The following is a 25,529-nucleotide window of genomic DNA, read 5'->3' as shown; positions in this document are numbered from 1 at the left end:
AAAATTCTCTCCATAGACTATTAACCCAGACTCTCACACCTTTTATGGTAACATTTATCCAACAAAAATAAACTTACTTTATGATTTGATCGGGTACTGGCTTATTTTTGAATCTGGTATGCTCCTCCAAAACTGGTTGCACAGTAAAGCACTGAATGTCTAAAATCACACAGGTTAAGGACATATGAAAGATAGTATGTAGCCTGGAAAACAAACAACATGTTGTCCAAGAGCAATCTTCCTAAGATTTTTATTCTAGAGAGGAAATATTTGGCATTAACACTGAAAAAACAGACTAATTTTGAGACAGATACAATACAGTATCAGTTATCTGAGTAGGTTTACTGTTAGGTTAGAGTGCCTGTGAGTTAATTTATCACACTGAATAGTTTATTGTATTACAAAACAAAGCCTATTTGATACAAATATTTTCATTACTTAACTTTGACATAGGCATAGTGTATGGCATCAATTGGCAAAATGTCATGATGTTTAAAGTTTTAGATCTTTGTCCAAATTACTATGTGTCTGTAATAGGGTCGGCACCCACCTCTTGTGCATGCCCCCTATTCTCTAGCTGATAGTGCCTGCAAACACAGTTCTTTCATGGGGGGCAGCCCACACCTCTCGTGGATGGCGCCCCTTCTCTTGGTTAGGTGTGAGCCTGCTTTTCTTTTTTGGTCTTACATCAGGGTGGCGCCTGCCTCTTGCAGGCACCTCACCCCAGCTACTGGTTCTCTCAGCTGGTCTTTGGCAGCTCAGACCTGTGGCCGAGCTGCACACGCTGTCCCCCCTTTCCGGGGTATACAGTTCTGAGTTTTTATCATGGCCCTGGTATGGTGCCATAGTTCTTAGGCTTCTTCCCTGAGGTACTGCCTTCTTCGACCACCCAGCCAGAGCCCATTTCGGTACCCTCAACTGGTGTCTTTTTCAGCAGCCCTCTCAGGACTCAGTCTGCAACCAGACCAGCAGGGCCCATCTCAGTACCCTCACCTGGTCTGGCCAGGTCCTGGGATCAGTCCCCTGGGCTCAGCCTGCCTGCAGTGACCTTTTCATGGTCCTGCTGCTACTCTATCCATCCAGCCAGGCAGCCGGTCTTTGGCAGCCTCTGCTGGGCCCAGTTCTGTCTGGTGAACTCTCTGCAGTCAGCTATCCACAGTTCTGCTGTTCGTCTAGCCAGCCAGGCACCTGGTTCTCTCTCGTCAAGCTCCACACAGCAACTGAAGGCTCTGCTCTGCTGCTTGCCTTTTATCTGGCCCTTCTGGCCCCTTATTAGTCACTCCAGCAGCCCCCTCTAGGCTGCCTGGAGGACTTCTCGCCACTCTATTCTGGGGCAAGGTGATGCAAGGCCAAGAGGCCTCCAGACCTAGTCCACCCTGCCACAGTGTCACTTGTGTCTTAGATTTCCATTTTATAAGTGCGTGCTTAGTTTCAATAGAATATTGTGTGGGCATAAATCATATTCTTACACATTTCACTCAAGCACTTACAGTCAGATTCTGCCATCTTTCCTTACGTGTGGTAGTGCCTTGCTCTATAACTAGTCCCATTCACTTCAGTGGGACTACCTAGGTGTAAATTCCTCTTTATCCTGAGCAAGGATGTCAGACTCTGACCTTTAGAGAGGAAATATAGTCTAGTGATTAAGGCACTGGACTGGAACTCATGAGATCTGGGTTCCAGTGTTATTTTGGGCAAGTCTGTCTGTCTCTTTGTGCTTCAGTTCCCCATTTGTAAAATTGAGGTAATATTACTTTCCTCCATTTATTCTCCAATGTTCCCTCCATTTATTACTCCCATATTCCTTCCATGTGAGGTGCTCAGATACTACAATGATCAGTGCCATAGGGAAGCCTACAAATAATAAACACACAGTTTTAAAAGGAGATAAAAATAATCCTGGGTTTAAACTGTAATATCTGATCCTTTGGTTACCCTTTGCTCACCCAAATGCTGGGGGCATTTGAATCCAGATCCAAACCAGTGGCTCTCTTATGGTCCAGATCAGAACATGAGGAAAAGGAGACAAAAAGTGAGCAATCTACCAGGAGCATTCCAAACAAGAAAATACCTTTAAGTTCTTTTTAAAATAAAGAGGAGAATGATTATTTGAGATGCATTTGATGATGTAGCACATTCCAAAGGCTAGGAACGCCCACAGCCATGGCGCTACTGCCTGGTGACATAAGGAATGACAGTGGGATCTGTAAAGGGCAGGTGGTGTACAAGGGCAGTTTCAATCAGAACAGGGAGGTCATGCATGTGGCCTTTAATGAAGGCCTTGTTCAGGGAGGTCATGCATGTGGCCTTTATTGAAGGTCTTGAATGAAAAGCCTGTAAAAGACAGGAATGCCACCTGATACACGACCTGCCACTTTAAAGGTAGCCAATGCTATTGCTCACTACAGTTGTTACACGCCAAGTTGGTAAAGGTAAACTGTGTGTGAACTCGAAAGAAGATAAAATAGAGTGCCCCAGAACTGGGGGAGAGAGAGGATGGGCACACAAGCCTTAGAAGAGAAACAGCCTATATATGTGAAACTGGAAACTGAGGTGTCACGTGAATAGGTGCTTGTCACTTTTATGAAATGATCACTCTCTGAAGCCGAATTCCTTCAGGTATGGCTGGTGCCGCAGCTCCCTGTCAGCTCTGGAGAGCTGAACTCCGGTGAACAGACTCCTCCAGAGTTTTCAAATGTACTCATGTTTGCTCATTAGTTTCGCTTTTCATCAAAAAACAAACAAACAAACAAAAACAAAACAAAAAAACAAAAAAAACCAACAACCACTCCCCCCCCCCCAAGTCCAACAAAGGCATTTCAAACATTAAGGGCTTGTCTACAAGTTGTGTTAGTGCAGCATCAGCTGGGGTAGAAATTCTAGTGCACTGCACACCAGCATGTTGTGCAATAACTGGCCTGTGTGGACCCTGCTGGTGTGCAGCACAAGTTTCCTAGCGTGTGTTAACGTAGTACCACAGGACAACATCAGCACAAGCTAGGAAACTTTTAGTATGCACCAGAATCCACTTAGGCTAGTTAGTGCACAACTAATTATGTAGACAAGCCCTAAGTGCAGTAGTACAGGTGCATTTTGGGGATGAAGGGGGAGTATTGTTCAGAATTATGTCACTGGGCCACCAGGGTGTTTCTAACATAAGCAAAGGATTCTTGAGAAGGAGAGGAAAGACCCAAGCTGGTGAGACAAGACATGTCAGTGACTAAGTAGATTTAAACTTAGATTTCAAATGTTAGAAAAGCATGTGCATGATTTATTTACAAGCAGTTCTAGGAAGCCAGCCGATGTTGCGTGCAGCTTTTGAGGACAATTGCAATATACTGTTCAAATAAAAATGAAGCGTGTTTGGTTATTACAATAGACTACTGAAACGATGCCCAGCAGGTAGCCACAGGCGGCGTGGATTTCAAAAGCTATCACATGTCTGTATGCTAAAGTATGTTTTTTGAAGGGAGGGTGGAGGGTACATTAAGTACAATAAGAGCTTCTCTTTAAGTGCTCCCCCCCTCTTGAGTGTTGGGGACTGAGAAAGGAACAGATGATATCTCGACAAGCTGTTATGAAGTATGCTTAAGAGATATGCATAATGGTTACAAGACTTTAGGTTCCTGTTCAGTAAGTGAGTCAGGTCATTAAAAAGCATAGTACAAAATAAACACTTATATTTATGATGTTTCAACGAAATATTACCTTTTCCTATAATTCAGAAATATCATGGAAATGAAAGGAACCAAGAAATACTGGAAAGATGTAAATAATACTGATATGGTGTGAAAGCACATGAATTAGCTAAATTTAGCTGTTCATAACATTTGATGTTACAGACAGAACAAATGCATGAATTGTATTTAACAGCACCACTTTGCACTGACAGCCCTCCAACTGAGCCTCTCAAAGTGCTTGCCAAACAATAGGAATCCATCCTCACAGTTTTCCTGTGAGGTAAAAATCCTTACTGTCCTTTTTTACAACTGAGGGACAAAGTGGGGAAGCAACTTGCTCAAGGTCATACAGTGCAGCTGTTGCACATCCAGAAAAAAAAAAAAAACGTTTGCTGGTGCTCTGTCCCATGAGGAATATAGGAATATTTGAGCAATGCAGGTTACAGATTTTGACTGAACTAATGGTCAGTGGAACATCATGCTTATCTTATTTTGTCTGTTCCACACAGGTTACGTCTGCTAGCCTCACCCTCTTTTCAAATTCAGTGCAGTTTCTATCTATTACCAGTTCAGAACATAATATATTTTTCTTCCATTTGCATCCTCTAGTTAATCTCTCACTGTTCTTCCTTTCCCTTTTCCAGTTCAGACCAGTGTACTTAGGCAAGTTAGCCAGTTTAAACAAAACGAAACCAATTGGTCATATGTATCCGCAAATATTTGAAGTTTTGAAGTTCTAGGGTAGGATTTTTAAGACCCATCAATGTTGGCATAACTCCGCTCCTATTGAAACCAATGGGAGTTTTACCATTGATTGCAGTGTGACGTTCCACAAAAGCACAAGACGCCCATCGTACTAGGTGTTGTAGAAACACAGACTAAGACACAGTCCTACCCACAAAAAGTGTACATAATCTGTTTTGAGTGTGGTGTGAAGGGAATTAGACACACAATTGCTGTTCGCATTAATGGGAGTTGTGTACATGCTACTGCACACGCCTGCTGAACACATGCCTTTCCATAAAATCATTTTATAGTCATTTAGTTCACAGTGCTGCACTGCCTCAGTCAACAGATTTACACCGTACTACTGTACAGGAGCCCCTTGCCTGTAGGCACCTTCCTTCTTAACATAGCTCCACTTTAGAATCGCACGGTTAGAAGGGACTGCAAGAGTCATCTAGTCTTACCCCCTGCCAAGACACAGGATTTATTGTGTCTAAAATACCCAACACTATCCAGCTTCCTTTCATAAACCTTCAGTAAAGGAGCTACCACAACCTCCCGAGGCAGTCTGTTCTGTGGCCCTATGGTCTCGCAGTTAGGAAGTTTTTCCTGAGATTCAATCTAAATCTGCTATGCTGCAATTTGAATCCATTGTCTTTTGTCCTGCCCTCTGTGGCAAGGGTGAACAACTTTTCTCCATCCAGCCTTGTACGTCTTGAAGCCACATCTGCTTACTAATACTGGCAAAATCCCTTTTCTCTGAACCAAGTACATCTACAGGCAAGCAAAGCAGCTCGATTCTGTTTTTTCATTGTTAAGAGGATTTGAGGATGCTCAGCACCTCAAGAGACACTCACAACTTTGAATGATCAAGTCCCCTAGAGCCAACCTCAGTAACAGTGACTGCCATCGCTGCATACCAAGATTCACAGGAACCATGAATTTCAACAGTGTTGCTATCAGACTCCCTTGACAAAACAAGTTTTTCCTTATTCTGTAAATTCCTATCTTTAAGGATACATTGACCAGGAGAGTTTTTCATGTCCTCTCCAGGGGCTGAGGTGGTGTTCATCTTCTCTGCATTTGGGAACTGGCTCATCAACTGTGCTTGGAAATCTTCTCTCCGCTCATACTCCTTCCCACGGTAGATGAACACTTTGTTCTGCAAGAGACGAATACTAGATTTCTTAGACTGGAAGGTCTTTGGGGCAGGGGCTGTGTGTGTGTTTGTACAGGGCCTAGCACTGTGGGGTCTCTGAACCTGATAGGGGCCTCTAATTGTTTCAGAAATATAAATAATTGATTCTAACCCACTTCCACTAGCTCCAGGAAATTGTCACTGATTCCCCAAAGAAAATACTTCATGCTGCGAGACAGAAGGAGGAAAAAAAGACTGAATTCAGAATGTGCCTTTACAGTAGTAATTAAACAGGAAATGGGGTGGTGGGTAAACTGTTAAAATTCCTTTTCTTCTTTCCCCTTTATGAAAGAAACTTGCTTTATAATATACATATAACCTCTCTTCTCCCTGTTCCTCTCCCCAGTATTATAAACTTCTAATTTACAGCACAGTCAATTCCAAGGAGTTCTCATCTGTTGTTCAGTGTACTTGGTGTGACGAGATCGGAAAAGAAAGAGGCAGGTGTCCTTATAGTTATATGAAACACACCCATTCAGTGTTAATTTTTGAAGCAGGGGGAAAAGTCATTATTATTAAATTAAATAAAGGCGAGTAGTCAAATCTTTAGCCTAAATACCCAACACCTAAAAATAAGGTGAAATTCTCTCCTCTGCAGGGGTTCCACTGAATGTCCTCCACATAAAACCAGTCTGTAAGGCTGAACTGGTGAAGGGAGGCATTGCATTTGCTACTCAAGCATGAGGATGTAATTTCAAGCTATGCTGGAACTACCATAGTACCTTAAAGTACACCAAATGTACCTATGTGAGGGGTATCCTTACTGAGACAGGGACTCTGGACAGTGGTGAATATTTCAATGCACTAATGCTTTGCCAAACACAATAATACTGAACATGGGCAGAAAGACCTGTCCTGGTAGCGTCTCAGAGTCAAGACAAGTCCCGTGATACTGAAAATTTAGAAATGTTGGTTGGCATTTTCAAAGAAGCCTAAAGGAATTAGACTGCCAAATGCCAGTGAAGTTCAATTGGACTTAGGAGCCTAAGTATCTTGAGCTCTTTTGACATCCCTATTTTTATTTGGGTTCTTGACTAAGGTTCTAAGATGGTGGTTGTAAAATGAAAAAAGGCAAACAATAGGTGAACAGGCATGGGGGTGGGTCAATGAGTGTATGTGCATTTAGATAGGCAGTAGTGCTGATTCAGCGCCCATCTATACAGAGAGTTAGTGTGTGGCAAGCTGAGGTGTAAATCTACAGCGTTCTAGCTTGCCATGCAGATCCTGCTACCTCACACTAAAACTCCATAATACGCTTTGACCTATTGCTGTGGGCAGTACCAACGCTATAGGCAATACATCAAAGTGTACTGTGGAACTTTTAGGGTATGTCTACACTGCAGCTGGGAGCAAGCCATCCAGCGCAGGTTGACAGATTCAAGTTAGCACACTAAAAATAGAAGTGTGAATGTTACAGGCCATGTGGCAGTGTGACAGGGTGCTACCTGGGGAAGGCTGCAGGCCCAGGTGAGGGCAGTTACACATTTTCTGGTGGGGGATTGTGAGCACCCAGGTGACAATCAGAGGGCTAACAAAGTAATTGGGGAGAATACAAGGGGCAGCTCAGGAGGAACTCAGAAGGAAGCTCAGAGGGTGAGCCTGGGCAGGGGAGTCTATCTTTGCTGTAAGCCTGTATTGCACAGTATTACCATGTAAGAGGGAAATAAATGGTCTAAGACAAACAGCCCAGGATGTGCGGCTGTGAACCTATCTGAACTAGTCAGGCAGGGAGGTTCACCGGGTACAGACAGAACAAGCAACTCCTATTCTCAGGCTCACCCAACCTCCTGCCTCTGAGCTCGGGGGGCTAGCCCAAGTCTTTGCTGGAGCTACAATATCCATGGTACTATTAGCGCACTAGCCTGAGTGGAGCTAGCACCAGTCTGTCTGTGTGGGCTGGGAGGCTTGTTCCCAACTGCAGTGTAGATATACACTTAGTGCGCAACTTCAGGGTGGCCACGACCAGTTAGGTGCAGCAAGCTAGAGCACTGTAGACTTAACCTAAGCGTGCCATAGAATATTAAGGTTGGAAGAGACCTCTGGAGGTCATTTAGTCCAACCCCTACTCAAAGCAGGACCACCACCAACTATATCATCCATGCACTATCTCTTATTTCTCTGACAAGCCCCCAGAAGTGTGGACACGCATCCTTCAGGTATAGCTAGGGACCAGTTCAGGTGTCATCTTTTGTTCACTCATAATGAGAGCTACAAAAAATTACAAGTGTGTGTGAAAATGAACTAGATTTTAAGTTTTGATATGAACTCCAAACATCATTCCATTGCTTCCTGGTACCCTGTACCTTCATTAGTCTGTCTGTGAAATATGTAAAATTTGGGCAGCCTCTGCCTACTTATAATATCTTGTAAGGATTCAGCATGCTGCCTTTTTACTCCATCACTACTACTACGAGGGTATTCTAGTCTACAAGGGAAATCAGAATAAATCAATTTAGAAGGATTTCCATCTGGGAAGGCTTTAATGTGCTATTATAACAAATAATACTTCAGATAATTGTGAAATCTAGTGTCAATGCAGGATTAAATGAAGATCAGTTTTCCCCAGAGACCAACTACATTTTTACTAGTACAGTGCAGTGGTGTTTATATGAGTATATAAAAAAAAGTTGAAGGATAAATATACATAGAGAGACTTACCCTGAGGAATGTGGGAAATCCTTGGCCATAATATCCGACGGCAAAGTAGTCTGGTTTAGGCCTCAAAATTTTCATGATGTTTTCATAAAATTTAGCTTGTTGAATCTGAAATCAAAAATGATATCTCAGTCTTATTGATTCAGAATCATAATACTTCAAGGAAAATGGTTTCTATTTTAACTCATTACTGGGATATCTTTTAAAAAATTTAGCATTCAGTCACTCTTTACACGAGTGCCACGTTAATTGTTTTATAAATTGTTTATGTAAGTATAATACACAGCTAAATTAAATGGGGTTAAACAATTTAAAATGAACTGTATGCAAAGTCACATATATCCCTAATGAGCAAGTGTGGAAACAAGCTGTCAGACACCTCAGAATCAGACTAGGTAGGATCCATCGTAGCTAGCTGAACTTCATTGATAAGGTTAATGAGATAATGAACTTGAAAATGTTTCATGTCCTTAATGTAGCTTGGTGAGGACTGGGCCAGCTGTTCAGCATAATGCTAGAAGTGATGCATAAGGGGCAGACGTGTGTATGCTATACTGAGTCGAGAACAGTGCTTCATTTTATTTATAGTGTCCTCAAGTATAACATTGCATTGAGTCTAGGCTATGTAAATGTGGTCTGCAAGAGATTTTTTTAAAATAAGGGTTGTAATCTTTTGATTTATCACATATGGAGGAAGTTTGAAAAAGTACATGTCTGAGGAGTGGTCGGGGTTCCTCCAGATTTGTTTTTCACCTTAAACATTTCAGGAATATCAAATTTTGACTCCCCCTGGAAGCTTCAGGAAGGTGTCTAACACCTTCACTGAAATGGCAAAGGTGTCAAATCTTCAAAAAAGGCTTCTTTATATGTGTGAGTAAAAAACAAAACACTCAGTGTTTAAACAGCCGGCCTGAAAATCCTGTCTTCTTTCTTTCATTTTCTCAGCTTTCATTCTATTGGCTCTTGTGATGGCACTAGTTCTCCATTCACCAGACTCTTCCAGGCTTGAGAGGATCTGAAATTCTAATGTCAAAAGCATATGCGGGGAGAGGGAATACTTTAAACCTTTCTTTCTACATCATAAAGAAGAACAAAAAAAGGGCACAAGGCTATTCTGTATCCTTTAGGTAATTTTTAAACCTTGCAAGTCAATTAATGCAGGGTAATGACTCCTGGGATTTGCTTTGTCTCATCTCATCTTATCTCTAGAATAGTGTCAAATGATTAAATATGCATACATACATATATAATAATTAACTACTTTTGTAAGGCTCTTTAGCACAGGAATTTTATTATTTAATTTGGTATCAAGGTATGATCGGTGACAAAGTAAAGAATGCGAAATGATCTAAAAATCAATATGGATAACAAATTCCTATGCACTCTTCAAAAACTCGTCTACCTATCTACCATTTGAGAGTTCAAAAATATTCATTTATGTTCCTGAAATGTTTTGGAGAGCCATGTATGTTCTTACCAGGTTCTGGCTTAGAAGTTCATAGTCAAAAACTTCCATTTCGTACTGTTCTGCTAGCTCTTTGCATAAGGATATTGATTCTTCCCACATCTGCAAAGTAACCACATATTCTAAAGTAAAATTACACAGGTAAAATCGAACACCAACAAATAAGGTTTTAAGGAACCACTGTTTAACTATGTATCCTTATTGATTAGGCTATCTCTAAGCTGCAGATATTTATTAACCACAAGTATGGAATGGAAGATTCAAGGCACCGATAATTCCAGGACAGCAGCTTAATGTGCAGAGTAAAAATATGTTATGGTTCATTATAGATAGGAACAAGTGAGTCTCCGGTACAGTTACAAGAACACCGCCAAAAATCATCTGACCTTTCAGTATCCTCCAAACATAGGAACAGCATCTCCAAGGGCTCAGACACAAACTTCATGCACATTATATTGTGCTTCGTAGGGGCTCAATCCTGTAATCTATGCTTCCAAAGTAGTCCTTGCTCAGGTGAAATGTCCTATTCAACTAAATGATCTTGAGACCAAACCACTGCCTGCCTACGAGACAGCAGTTTATTTCATTCCTCACAACATAATTTCTGTCTCAAGAAGAAACACTGGAAGGAAGGCAGGCATGCTTCAATGGACATAGTGAGCCAGATTTTCTAGTCTGCTAAGGGCATTTTGCTGTAAGCCTCACAAAGTGATTTTAAAGCCGCTGGAGACAGCAGGTGGATAACTCCCGCTCTGCAGAAAGATTTTCCACTGCCTTCTGCGCCATACACCCCTCACCCCAGCCCAGATAAGCAAAAGGAGGGAACATGCTCAGGATGGGATGGCAGGGAGAGCGCTGCTATATTTGATCCTCCACTGATAAAAAGTCACTGCTAGTCTCATGAATTGGGGCCAGTCCTGCACACCTGTAACCTACACTTGGATTGGGCAGCCCTGAATCAGAGAGGTACAACCAGCTGCCTGCAGCAATCTGTCCAAGCAGAGCTTGGCTGAAGTGAAGAATTAAAGCTATTGCGTATCTAGGGTTATGGTGCATGGAGAGGTATTGTTACACTGCCACTGTTTCAAATGCTTATAGACAGACTGCTAGATAACGGTTAAATAGCACTGCACAGTCTGTGCCACAGTATAATAGTGAGATAGTGCAGAAACACTAGAAGTTTCCTGTCTGAAAGGCTAACATTGGGGAAACAAGTTGGTACCAGCTCAGGACAAACAGTGGAACAAGAAAAAGTAAAGGAGCAACGGTTGGTCATTGTAGGTGAACTGCATCATTCAACAAGTGGGATTGAAGCTGTTCTTTTGAAGGTCAGAAATGGTATTTGCCATATATCAGCTGACCTTCAACCAGACAGAGTAAGGAAGGACTTACAGGGTCACTGTGTTCAGTGTTTTCCACTGCAAAATTATTCCCTACTTTATGTTGTCCAGTGCTTTGCTCATTCTCGTTTTCAAAGGTTCTGTGATGGGGTGTCGACCCCACTCAGGATTGACAGGGGTTGAGATGGCCAGGTAGGCCAATTATCTCCACAGGGTGAACCTGGAGAAGGAGGCAGGGAGCAGGGAACTAATTGTAAGCAGGTGGTCAGGAACAGGTGGGGCCTATAAAGCAAGATAGCTGCTTCTGGGTAAGGGCAGTCACTCCCTGGGAAGAGGGTTTGGAGCTTGTTCACCCAGAGGAAGGATAGGAACCCAGTAGTGTAGGAAGCAGTCCAGGGAAGGAGTAGAGAGGGCTGAGAGAGGAAAGCCCAGAACTGCTGAGCTGAAGGCCCTTGGACTAGTACCCAGAGTAGAGGACAGTCCTGGGTTCCCTTAAGAGCCACTGAGGGCATGGCAGTGAATGGGGAGACTGCTAGTGCAGAGAGAGATGTTGAAAGACTTTGGTAACTGGGAAGGGCGAAGGCTGAGTGACCTAGCTGGAGGGCTAAGTCACAAAGAGGTCGCTATGGGTCCTGGATCGAGAGAGAGAGAGAGAGGGATGGTGTGTAAACTGGGGAAGGGGGCATCTGCCCCAAGAGCTAATCCCCAGAGTGACCAAGAGGAGGTGCCAGACTAGCAGTGAGTGGAGCACCCAAGACAGGTTCAATCATGGAGTCAAAGGGACCTTTACTATTGGACATCAAAAGGTGCAGGATCAGGACCTTAAAAAGGTATTTAGTGGCCTACATATGACTTGTGTGTTGACCACTTGTCTAAAACCACATCTGTCTTTCTGAGATCCTGTGTTTTTTTAGGAAGAGGACAGTGTGTTGGAAAAATAAGAACCATATCAGTTTCTTGTTAATGGAAAATTCATTGCATGTCTGTAATTATTTTATTTATGTTGGGCAACATACACTATTCCATTGTTTTGCCTGAGCTAAGAAAGAAAAAGACTTTCTAGACTGGATGTCAGTTACAAACATTAGCCTTCTTCCTTTGTATATTTATTTATAAGACATATTTATTAAAAAGGAGCTGTCTATACTGAATCTCCTTTTAGATGAAATTTTTACTTATGAACCACATTTCCAAAATGATTTTACCCAGTAGCCAAAGAGATGTTTTTGGTATAATAAAATGATTGTTAAAGGCCACTGTTGCATGAAGTAACACAGTCAGAATGTTAAAGCAGTTACCTTTCCCTTGTCAAAGTATTCTATAATTTTTTCATACAAGTTTTCTTTCAACTGTCGATGGGTCTGTGAATACTGGAATTCTGTCTGCATAACTTGAGGTGCACACTGTTCATCTGACCACTGTGAGAAAAACATTAGAGAAAACATACTTTTGGAGGCAAAGTAAAAAAATGTTAAGTTTCTTCTGTAGTTCCCTAACATCCAGAGAGTAGGGAAATGCCACAGCAAGGATGCAAAGTTTTCAACGTGCATCTGAATAACTATTTCATGTTGGTAACTAGGGTTGGTCAATATTTTTTGGATGGAACAGTTTTCTGTTGAAAAATGCAGGTAATACAGATTCATGTCTATTCTGATGAAATGCTCTGCGGAAAAGTCAAAACATTTTGTTCTGAGAGTATTTCAATTATTTTTTTGGATTTTCTATCATATTAAAATATTAATGTATTATGTATATGTAATATAGATTAATATAATATAAAAGTCAAACAAAATGAATTGAAATGTCACTATTTAAACATCACTGTTTTGATGGTCCTGAATTTAAATTTTTTAGAATTTTCATTTCTCTGGAAATTTGAGCTTTTTGTGCCAATTTAGAGCTTAAAAAAAAAAAAAAGAATATCCCATAGAACAGAATTACAGTTTCCAACCAGCTCTATTGGTCACATCAGGTTCTTAACTGGATTGTAGTGAAAATAAGCATTAGTTAAGAAAACAGGCAGAGGGAAAAATTTGAAAAGATGACCCCTGTCATTTAAAATGAACATTTTAATATGTCCATATTGCAGTAGCTGCCAGGGGCAAATTTAATTATGGCCCAATATTATATGTAGGTTTCCAATCGAGCCCTAATTTGGAAATTGTGAGTACAGTGAGGTCAGAAAAAAATGCAGTAATTATGGAGGGTTAAATTGCTCCAAAAGTCACACATCCTGTCTTTATATTATTTGGTGAAACTATTTTTGTCACAATTTTTAATTACCGATACATAATTTTAAATCATCAGCTGAGAACATCTAGTATTTCTTCTCAGGAAGTATGCTCTAATTGTCATTAAATGTCTCAGTATTTGCAACTACCAGGAAATTAGACTGCTACTAATGAAATAATTAATACAAGTCTTTGATTTATAGTTTAAAACAGATTATACACACATTTCTAAATATGAAAATTGTGACAGCTCATTATATACATTCAAATGTGAATTCAGTAGTCTAACCTTCAAAAGAGAGGTGTGGAGTAGAAGGGCGTATGCAGCTTCTGTGTAATTCTCACAATCTAAATGAAGATCTCGCAATTTATACAAGTATCTGTTACAAAGGGGAAGAAAATCAGAGTTTAAAAATATACGTAGTGTTCTGGCAAAATGCATGAATGGCTTGCACCCACAGTGAAACTCTCCAGAGAAAGAATGAAAGATGCTATGGAGTAACCACCCTCAGAGATCTCAAGGTTATTTGGGGGGAAGCTATTAATTAACTAACATTTGTCTGGGCCATTAGATTTGTCTGAGCTTCCTTTGTGTTGTGGAGCATCTGCAAAAAAGTAGGGCTAACGATCAGGCCACCTTTACCAGAGTAACTGCCATGCCTGCACTTGTGCGGGTAAAACTGAGATGTGTAACAAACACATTTGATCCACATTTTCCAGCATTTCCAAACCCTGGTGCACTCTGGAGTATTATCAAAAATAGTTTGCCTTTTGACTGCTGCCAACTACCTGCCATTGTTATGTAAATTGTTAATTGTTTTCTCCTGTGCTATTTTGCCCTAATTTTATGTGGCTGTTTCATTTTACACATGTAAATGCCACAGGTAAGACTAAAGTAAGCAAAAAAAAATTTGATCCAGTTCCTCCGCTATGGTTAAGGAGTGCACAACACAGTACAACACAGAAGAGCATAGAGATGGTGTGCAGGTGGCTTGCTCCAATCCTGACCTGGCTATCACCAAGACGGGTCCCTTCAGGCTGCTCTAAATTATATACCAACTGCCAGTGGCCCCAAGGGTCTATTGTTACAATAGGTGGGTATAACCATGGCCCAGCCACATCTCCGCCACCTACGGGGAGGGGAAGTGTGGCCTGTGTAGTGATCTTCCCTGCACAAGGGGACAAATTAAGGCCCTAAGTAAGCTTAGAGACAACATAAAGTCAGGTATATGCTAGAAAAGTTTTGCTGGTGTGTGTATATCTCCAGCAGAAAATTATTCAACTTGTAATTGTATGTAGTGCTGCTTATTTGGCACGCGCTGTAGTCTGAGCACATACTACAAAACTGGAAAGGGTTTCTCTGTCTTTCTGTAAATGTATGATGATTTCCCTCCAACTTCATATCCAACTATATTTTCTTTATTAAAGAGAATGCAATCATTCATTCAAATAAACTTTATTCTGGAAAATAAAGTGCTGCTGATGAATATTTACAATAGATTCCAACTTTCTGAAAGCTAAGTAAAAAATAGATTAAAAAGTATAAATGAGCCTAAGGATATTATGGACTCATTGTGCATGATGAGCTACCAAGGGCATAACACAAATCCATGTAGTATGCTGAAGACAGTGTGCATAAAAGGAATATTACTGCACTCTTCAAATAAAAATCAATAGAGCAATTACCATACCTTATATACATCCCTTCACGGTTAATATCTTTGTAGAAATTCTAGAGGAGGGAAATGATTACAGTGTTAGTTTCCAATATCTGTTATTAAAATACTTTTCAGGACAAAATTCCTCATGCTAAGTATTCTTTTCTTTTTAATTGTATAAACACTGCAGAAAGAAGACCATAATTCTGTATTTTGGCACATTTTATCATTATCATTTTAAAACTTAAATTATGAATATCACAGTTTGTGGTATGCATTATTTACAAAACATTCTCAATTAAAACCTGATAATATGGCTGCTTCAATCAACATTTTAGTTCCTTTATAGCACAACCATATATAGAATCTTCCAGTTCACTATCACAATTATTAGTGATGGCTCTTTTCTTTGTAAAGGGAAAAAAGGGTTATCCAAAGGCAAACACTGATGTTACATGCTCCACCAGTTAGCTACTAAAAGGGGTTTGGGATTTCTGATAATGATAGATCTAACAAATACTTCTGAACTATGTCTCTAAGGAGGCAGAGTTCAGGAAGGGGGGCAAAGATGGCTTTGCACATCTGAGACTGTTGCGGGCCACTTTGGTTTCCTGTGTAAGTTAAAGCAGCCTTTAGGACTGCTCTAACATATGCCCATGTTAGAAATGATTCCCAAGGGACTAGTTAGAGAATAGTTGGAATATTGTACACTCCAACCACAGCATCTTCCTCGCTGCCTATGCCCTTCACTGGGGATTGCCAATAGAAGGGGGGGTGAGCGGGGACGGCATAGGTCATTATATCAGCCCTATGGCTTTTGGAGAAATTCCCTGGAATCCAGCTACTATCCAACCCCTTTATACCAAAGAAAAGACTGAGTGGCGAATGTAGCCTAGAACCAGGGTCACAGGCTTCAGTGGGACTGTTCTCATGAGTAAGCTTCATCAAGCTCAGACACTTGGCCCCTTGCTACCAGTGCAATTTACTGGCTTCTCTCCCCTCTTGATGATTTAAACGCAGCATTTCTGACTTGTTTAACTCAGTTAAGGTTGATCGTGTTTTGTAGGGTGATTTCTTTGTTTTTTAAGAAAGTAGGGCAATGTGTTGTGTGGTGTAGAGGAGAGTTTGCCAGGGAGGCCAGCGGGAGGGATGTGGTCAGAGAAATAGGACTGAGAGAACTCATTTGGTGGCTTAAGCTATGTCTACACCGGCACTTTGTCAGCAAAACTTTTCTCGTTCAGGGGCGTTAATAAAATGCACACATGAACAAAAGTTTTACCAACAGGAAGTGCCAGTGTGAAGAACACTTTGTTGGCAGGAATGCTCTCCTGCATCAAAGCCACTGCTGCTCGTGGGGGATAAAAGTTTTTTGTCAGCAGGAGAACTCTCTCCTGCCGAGAAACAGCAGCTACCTTGTGTACCTTTCAGCCGCATGGCTGTAGCAGCACGGCTGTGTCACTAAAGCCTCACAGTGTAGCCACAGACTTACAAGAGGATTGCATATGGAGAAAATTCCTCTGTAGCACAGCTATTAGCTCCAATTGGCAGCCCCACTGTACTTTCAAGCCTGCTCCTCTCCCTGAGCCAGTTAATGTTAGATGCTGAGAAAGGAGAGCCTCTTGGCTGGCTACAAACAGGGGTGGGTCTTCACAGCTCTATCCCACCAGTCCTTGGCTGCTTTGAGGAGGTCAGACGAAAGTGTTCTCTGATATTTGATCTGTTCCCTAGCCTGGATGGGAGAGGGTGGGAGGGTTGAGTGTGTATGTGGATTTTTCCTTCATGTGAATAACTCCAGTGCCTCCTCTTGCTGCTGCTCAGAGTTTTGCCATGCAGCAGCAAGAGTAGCATTGTATGAGTTTCACTAATATTTCTAGACAGGCCAGAGTAGCATGAATTTCATTTTGCTGCTGCCTGGCAAAGTTATGAGCAGCAGCAGTGGCACTGAGCTGTCTCCAGACTCAGGAAAACAACACTGCATCAGTTCAGATTTGGAAGGCTCTTCCCACAACATAAAGGTAGAACATATTTTTAAAACTGAAATCTTCCACTCTGCATAATTTGATGTCTTAAGTCACTCATTTCCCTGGGCAAGCTTTACACTCACCAGTGGTGAGTAGATTTTTGAACCCCTTCTCCAATTTTATAATTTATTTTGAAAGGAGGCACATACCAATAAGTTGACAGTGCAGCTCATGCGGTTGTCCTTGCTCTCATCGTTCATCACTGTTCGGTAATCCAGCAGCTTTTCCAAAAGGCCTTTTACTAGGTTTACAAAATTTTCCACTGTCTTGGAAATGTCCCGATACTCTGAAGAACATTCCACGAGTCTGCAAACAAAGAGAGAAAACTGCTTTACGGTGATGTTATAACAGGTGCACCCTGAGCTGAGATGCTTTGGGGCAAACGCTATATTACAACGATGATAACTATATTACAGTATTGATCATAAAACAGGCATAGAGTGTATTTGAGATTTCCTTTGTGATTTGATAATCTACACATCTAAAAGTTGGCTGGGGAGCAAGTCCAAACAAACAAAGTATGGAATGTTCACTTGTCTACAATTACAATTTCGAGGGTGTGCACATATGTGCTTTGCCGGGGTCCCATTATTTCCATTCCCCTTTACTATTTGAAAAGGTCAATGCATTACAGAAACCCTCCCTCTACGTGAGTCCTGACATCAGCCAGAGAGGATTGCTGAGGGATGTTGTGGCAGTCGAGAATAGCGTCACCCACACCACCATCAGCTGGTTGGGTGAGTTTAGACACCAAACCAGAATTCCAGCTCTATCCTGTGCTCCACGAGGACATTTTACAGGCGTGTAACATAATCCATGAGGACTATAGAAGTACACCTTATTTTGGATTTCATAAATACACAAACTTTTGGGGATGAAGTAAAACAAAACATTTTTTTCCAGCAAGCATACGTGATAGGAGGTAACATGAGACTAAACCCTTATAAAGGAGTGATGCGCAGGTGCACACACACAAAATGTTTATATACTACATTCTGAGGGTACTTCTACACTGCAGTAAAAGACCTGCAGTATGGCCACAGCATGGTCTGTCTTGTGGGGTTCAGGCTAGGGGACTAAAAATTGCAGTGTACCTGTTTGGACTCAGGCTGGAGCCTGGAATCTGAAACCCTGCTAGGGTGGAAGGCGTCCGAAGCCAGGCGCCAGCCCATGTCTGAACATGAATACCACAATTTTTAGCCCGGAATCATGAGAGCCTCAGTGCCACAGGTTTTTATTGCAGTGTAGACGTAACCTGAGACAGTTCCTGCTTAATGGTCTCATGAGGATATGTCTGTATATAAGAAAGAGAGAAATACAAGTTGGATAGTTCACACTGTGTTCTGACTTTAGTTTTGTCTTTGGCATAGGACAGCTGGGGGTTCATTTTGCAGTTCAAATTTTAAAAAATGTGTTTTAAGAGAGGGCCGAAGATCTCAAGTCTTTTTTTCTCCAATCTAAATACTTACTTCACTGTCAAAAGGCTGTGGGGTTTATGCACTTTATTTCATTACCAAAGGACACTATGTACAGTGGTCATCACTAAAAAAAGACAACCCTGAAGTCACTTCCTGATAGGTAAGAGAGTAGGGATTTTCAGCTATTTTGTTTTAAAATGTTTATTTCTGATATTTTCTTAAGTTCAAAAATGGACAGAACCCAGCATGCCCTCCATTCTCTCTTCTACAATGCTTTATGTCAGTGGAAAGCAAACACTACAGGGCACCACTGTTTGAACAACAGAATGGTACTTTTCATCTAAAGTGTGCATCTCACAACTGATTGCCATTTCAAGATCAAAACTCAGCTCAATTTTTTCACGCCTAAGAAAAAGTAAATTGCATGCTGTGTGAGTGATGGAAGAAGTGGGCTCTTACTCAGATGAAGGGATGAGTATAGTTCAGCTTTTAAATTCTAGATTTGATAAAAATATGCTCGGAAGCTTCCTAAATAGAGGATTTTGATAGTTGTCCAAATTCTGCACTTAGCCAGCATTTACTCCTTCAAGTGACCCTGGATTTACACTGGTGAAACAGAAAGCAAAATTATGCTCACTAAATCTTACTCTCAAAGCATGAATTGATTTTATCATATAACCCACAGTGTAATAAATATGGGTTACGGATGTTACTCCTAGATCATAAATGCTGGAAAAATCATGTGATGAATAAGTATGTTTCTACTGTTTGCCATCCCAGAGGTAAAAAAATACTGAAGTTTGAAACAACATGGTCTTATTGGAACGTCGTCGTCTTATTGGTTAGGTAATAAATGCACCTGGCTGGCTGCACTGAGTTCTGGGAAAACTAATACCACTAGATTTGTGTGCAACCCTCTGCCTTTAGATTGCACAAAGTTCCAAGGAATCTTTATGGCAAACTTTGGTTCACATTCCCAAATTCATAGAATCATAGAAGATTAGGGTTGGAAGAGACCTCAGGAGGTCATCTAGTCCAACCCCCTGCTCAAAACAGGACCAATCCCCAACTAAATCATCGCAGCCAGGGCTTTGTCAAGCCAGGCCTTAAAAACCTCTAAGGAAGGAGATTCCACCACCTCCCTAGGTAACCCATTCCAGTGCTTCACCACCCTCCTAGTAAAATAGTGTTTCCTAATATCCAACCTAGACCTCCCGCACTGCAACTTGAGACCATTGCTTCTTGTTCTGTCATCTGCCACCACTAAGAATAGCTGAGGTCCATCCTCTTTGGAACCCCCCTTCAGGTAGTTGAAGGCTGCTATCAAAGTCCCCCTAACGCTTCTCTTTTACAGACTAAACAAGCCAGTTCCCTCAGCCTCTCCTCGTAAGTCGTGTGCCCCAGCCCCTTGATCATTTTCAATGCCCTCCGCTCTCCAATTTGTCCACATCCCTTCTGTAGCGGGGGCTCCAAAACTGGATGCAATACTCCAGATGTGGCCTCACCAGTGCCGAATAGAGGGGAATAATAACTTCCCTAGATCTGCTGGCAATGCTCCTACTAATACAGCCCGATATGCCATTAGCCTTCTTGTCAACAAGGGCACACTGCTGACTCATATCCAGCTTCTAATCCACTGTAATCCCCAGGTCCTTTTCTGCAGAACTGCTGCTTAGCTAGTCGGTCCTCAGCCTGTAGCAGTGCATGGGATTCTTCCATCCTAAGTGCAGGACTCTACACTTGTCCTTGTTGAACCTCATCAGATTTCTTCTGGCCCAATCCTCCAATCTGTCTAGGTCACTCTGGACCCTATCCCTACCCTCCAGCGTAACTACCTCTCCCGGCAGCTTAGTGTCATCCACCGACTTGCTGGGGGTGCAATCCATCCCATCATCCAGATCATTAAATAAGATGTTGAACAAAACAGGCCCCAGGTCCAACCCCTGGGGCACTCCGCTTGATAAGGCTGCCAACTAGACATCAAGCTGTTGATCACTACCCGTTGAGCCTGACAATCTAGCCAGCTTTCTATCCACCATATAGTCCATACTTTTTAACTTGCTGGCAAGAATACTTTGAGAGCCCATATCAAAAGCTTTGCTAAAGTCAAGATATACCACATCCACCGCTTTCCTCATATCCACAGAGCCAGTTATCTCATCATAGAAGGCAATCAGATTGGTCAGGCATCACTTGCTTTTGGTGAATCCATGTTGACTGTTCCTGATCACTTTCCTCTCCTCCAAATTATCTTGGCCTATCCCAAATCTCAGGCAAAAGACTTGGACAAAACTCTGTAACCTGGTGAGTTTAATCCTGAAATTCAGCCAGATCATAAAATACTTGCAGCACTTTGAAAAATGTCCTGCTGAAATATTTTAATGCTCTGTCATTTTCTAGGAATCTATATATTATCAAAACCCAAAATATCAGTTAATCTAGTCACTTCTATCTATTATATCTCCACAGAAACATTCATCTCTTTCTAAAAATTTTTGCCCTTGAGAATGACTAGTCTATTGTAAAAAGAAAAGGAGTACTTGTGGCACCTTAGAGACTAACAAATTTATTTGAGCATAAGCTTTCGTGAGCTACAGCTCACTTCATCGGATGCATTCAGTGGAAAATACAGTGGGGAGATTTATATACATAGAGAACATGAAACAATGGGTATTACCATACACACTGTAAAGAGAGTGATCACTTAAGGTGAGCTATTACAGCAGGAGAGCGGGGGGGGGGGCTTTTGTAGTGATAATCAAGGTGGGCCATTTCCAGCAGTTGACAAGAACATCTCAGGAACAGTGTGGGATGCGGGGGGGAATAAACATGGGGAAATAATTTTACTTTGTGTAATGACCCATCCACTCCCCGTCTTTATTTAAGCCTAAGTTAATTGTATCCAGTTTGCAAATTAATTCCAATTCAGCAGTCTCTCGTTGGAGTCTGTTTTTGAAGTTTTTTTGTTGAAGAATTGCAACTTTTAGGTCTCAGAGTAGCAGCCATGTTAGTCTGTATTCGCAAAAAGAAAAGGAGTACTTGTGGCACCTAATGGGTCATGACACAAAGTAAAACTATTTCCCCATGTTTATTCCCCCCCACCCCGCACTGTTCCTCAGACATTCTTGTCAACTGCTGGAAATGGCTCACCTTGATTATCACTACAAAAGGTCCCCCCCACCTCCGCTAGTAATAGCTCATCTTAAGTGATCACTCTCGTTACAGTGTGTATGGTAACACCCATTTTTTCATGTTCTCTATGTATATAAATCTCCCCACTGTATTTTCCACTGAATGCATCCGATGAAGTGAACTGTAGCTCACGAAAGCTTATGCTCAAATAAATGTGTTAGTCTCTAAGGTGCCACAAGTACTCCTTTTCTTTTTGCGAATACAGACTAACACGGCTGCTACTCTGTAGTCTACTGTAGTAATTATAGTGAGGGTTTCCAAGCTCTGAATGTGGTATAAAGCATAAATGTATGAGTTATATACTGGAACTAAGAAAGCTCCTTTGAAATTTATATTTTTATTAAATACTTTTCAAAGTGTTATTATTTAACAACATTTGTAGAATATGGAATTCTTTCTAAAGAGGACTTTCAAAAGCTTTTCAGAAGTATTTTATAGGTGTGCTTAAACAAAAAAAAGTAAAGTAATTCTTTTAATTTAAAAGAAAAATGATTGCTCTTAATCATTGAAATCAGTTATTTCAATAACGAGTTCCTTTCCTGGAGTTTTCCAAAATATGGGAGAGAGTGTCAGCTAGTGATTGAATGAGGCAACTAAAAGTCAGGATTCTCCAATACTATCCTTTGCTACTATGAACTCATCTTACTTGGGCAAGTCACTTACCGTGGATATCACATTGTTCTCCTTCCTCTTTTTCAGATGGGTAAACTGTGTTGAAATCCCCAGATTAAAAATTCTATGTAAACACACAGATTTTACTATCTTTTATTTGTGACAGGTTTCAGAGTAGCAGTCGTGTTAGTCTTCATCGGATGCATAGGAATGCATCTGATGAAGTGAGCTGTAGCTCACGAAAGCTTATGCTCAAATAAATTGGTTAGTCTCTAAGTGCCACAAGTACTCCTTTTCTTTTTTTTTAATTTGTGAGTTTTTCATAGCCATCTTTTCCCTTCCTCACCTGATGCCCTATGAACAATTCATCTCTAATTATTAAGCACATTACATTGCTGAGTTTGGAATGTGGCGTCAGAGTGGACATCAAACCTCCATTACTAATTCTCTCCTCTTGCCTTTTTTGGATATAAGGAATCATGATGGACAGCCAAGTCACACCGACATACCAGCTGTGGATACTGACCCCTACCATATGTAAGGATAAAACCTTTTTGTAACTCTGACCCATCTCATGACATTGGGGCCAGGAAATAAAAATCAGTCTATTGCTAACATTATTACATATCACACCTGCTGTCAGAATAAAGCCAAACCTTTGTCTAAACAGCACAAAGGAAGCCACATGAATTGCTCAGACTGGAAGGGTCCATAACAGTGAGGTCATTGAAACCCTTACAAATTTTTCTGGAAAAAGTAATAATGGAGGAAAATCAGCCTTGCAGTAAATCCAGGGGCATAGTTCTACAGTGGGGTCATGAAGGGGATTGCAAACTGCTAGACAAAGTCATTCCACATGTCAAGAATACTTTGGGTGTTCACAAGAAAATCACTTGGGAAATGCTTCTTTTCTTTACAAAAAAAACTCAGCTTCCAGGTGAGACTATTGACCATTAGGTAACAGACCTACATACTGAAGTTGTCAGTTTCAGCACACTTCAAAATGCATAAGTATTTTAATGTTGGGAAGTCCAGCTCTGTAGAGAAAAAGCAAAACCTCTTCTTTCTCAAAGCCTGCTGTGATATATACAAGTTTAAACTACTTCCTTTTAATATTGCCTCAGATCTTTGTTAATCTGCATGTGGTGGCAGTAACTGTTGATGATCGGACATATAGAGAAAATAATCAACACCACGAGAAAAGCTATGCAAAATGAGAGCCCTAAATTGAACACAAACAAATGATGAACATGCTTAGTTACATAGAAGACACAATGGAGTTCTGTGGGACCCCCGCATAGTAATGGAAAAATCCCCAAACAAGAAAGCCTCACAGAGATCTAGGGGCACGTTACAATATCCTAGCAAATTCATCAGAATTAAGCGTTTTATTCAGAATGCTGCTTGGAGAGAATATAGGATGTACTAGGTTGATCACTAAATGAGAAGTGTTTGGGGGAAAAAAAGTTGTCAATGGAGAACCAGTACTGAGATTAACAGAGGCCAAGTTCTCAGATGATACAAACTCACATGGATTGGAAGCTGACTTGCAAAATGAGCTCCTGCTTCTAAGGAAACATTGTACAAAACATAGACTTCAGAAAAAGTTCACAAAGTGCACAATAACATATTAAATATGAAATACATGCATGGAAGAAGCTTCTTGCAGTAGACGTACTTTCAAGAACACCTTTCAAGTAGTGAAAGCAAGGCACTGCAGAAAGAGCAGTTCAAAGTAATTATGACTCAAATTCTATGCAAGTTTGAAACAGAATTTGAGCAGCTCAAATGAGAAACCCCAAATGTCCCAAGCTTGAGATAGTATTTCTATATGGATGGCCAAAAGAAAAAGGCCAGGTACTTCCAAGCATAAAGAGTTACTGGAACTATACTTATTAAATTGCAGGAAATTATGGTCACTGCCATTCTCAATCACAGCACAATGTTGAAAATACTAAGCATACTCTCCTTCAGTGCCCGTATGAGTACTGAGAACTGTAAGAAGATAGCCTGAGATGCCATATTCTTATCAGGCATGAATGCCTTGTCAAAGATAAAATATACAATGTGAAATAAATACAGGAAAGGGAATGCAAAAAAACTAAAAAAGAAAAAAAAACACCACCCATGAGATTCCTGAATATCCTTGATCAAGGGTATGCTGATCCGTTTGAGTTAAACAGGAACAATTATCTCTTTTAGTGGTCAACTACCTATATTTTCTTAGAAATTAAGCTGTTGGAAAATACACCAAAAATTAACCCACTGACATTTCAATGGGCAAAACCATTTAAGTTTTACTAAAACAGATGCACTCTGTGCTTTGTTCGTAGTCTCATATAGCCGTTACTTGGATTCTGTGTAATGGATTTATTTCTCAATGAAATTACTTGTTTTGGGGGTAGAAAGAGATAAGGAAATGGGTCATTAGGTATTTTTCTCATGAACACACTACTTACATTGACTCAAACAGCTGCATGTACTGCTCATCTCCACGTCCTCCTTCCACTTCATGGTCCAAATTTAAAATTATTTCATTTTCAAACTTGAGGGAGGGAAAAAGACAAAACATGGAATAATGCACAATACATGTGTGAAGAGAAAATTCATGGAAGAGAAATCAAGATATCCACAGGTCAAATAAAGCCTAAACTGACATGACAAAAACATCACATTTTTCAGGCTTAAATGGAAGAATCATTTCCAGTTAAATAACACTCTTGAAATAACACTCTTTAAATAACTTTTCCCTAGCACAAATTGTTATAGTGCCTGAAGGATACCTTTGAAGTATTTGCATTATAGGTTTCCAAACCCTTTCCTAGCTTGAGATACAGGACTTCAAAGTGAAACAGAGCTATTTTATTGCAGATTACTCTGAATGAACAAATTTATAGAATATAATGCCTTCATACAATTGGTTACTCTCAGGCCACTGTACATTTTTACTAGGAATGAGTAAAATATAAAATAGCAAAAATAATCAAAAAAGAGAGAGAGAGCGCGCGCGCGCGCGCGCGCAATGGAATTAAAATTTGTTGTAGTTAGACATGTTTTCTCTCTTTGCAATCTTAGAAAGGAATCAGCCAAAAGATTTAATTAAGTAACCTAAGCAGGTACAGGTGAAATATAATGCATGCTATACATAAAACTGTCGGGCTGGAAACATTCACCAAGCCCAGTGATCCCAAAACTGAACACCACCTACCCGCTATTTGCTTTTCTCTAAATCTCTGGAATATTTCAAGGTCAGAAATATCTTTGGCAATTACCCACTAAGGAAATGGAAGTATTTTCTTCCATGGTATTTGAGCTCAGCACTTTGCAGGATTG

At 40.8% G+C, this 25,529-nt stretch overlaps 1 protein-coding gene across 3 annotated transcripts in view; it reads right to left on the bottom strand.

Annotated features, from left to right (window-relative positions):
- The window catches only part of DOCK2 (dedicator of cytokinesis 2), a 495,629-nt gene that overhangs the window by 36,145 nt on the left and 433,955 nt on the right, over positions 1-25,529 (bottom strand). For all 3 annotated transcript variants that reach the window (XM_037906215.2, XM_043520976.1, XM_043520978.1), the window contains 9 exons: positions 24,656-24,741; positions 17,124-17,280; positions 14,987-15,027; positions 13,585-13,675; positions 12,363-12,482; positions 9,737-9,826; positions 8,263-8,367; positions 5,427-5,568; positions 78-159 (listed from right to left, as the gene is read on the bottom strand). In XM_037906215.2, coding sequence (XP_037762143.1) covers positions 78-159; positions 5,427-5,568; positions 8,263-8,367; positions 9,737-9,826; positions 12,363-12,482; positions 13,585-13,675; positions 14,987-15,027; positions 17,124-17,280; positions 24,656-24,741 — 914 coding nt within the window. The remainder of the gene's footprint in view (positions 1-77; positions 160-5,426; positions 5,569-8,262; positions 8,368-9,736; positions 9,827-12,362; positions 12,483-13,584; positions 13,676-14,986; positions 15,028-17,123; positions 17,281-24,655; positions 24,742-25,529) is intronic.

This window comes from Chelonia mydas, chromosome 8, assembly GCF_015237465.2.
Source record: "Chelonia mydas isolate rCheMyd1 chromosome 8, rCheMyd1.pri.v2, whole genome shotgun sequence".
In the NCBI taxonomy this organism is placed as follows: Eukaryota; Metazoa; Chordata; order Testudines; family Cheloniidae; genus Chelonia; species Chelonia mydas.
The sequence above is the reverse complement of the archived record's forward strand: the minus strand, read 5'-3'. Positions and strand labels throughout refer to the sequence as shown.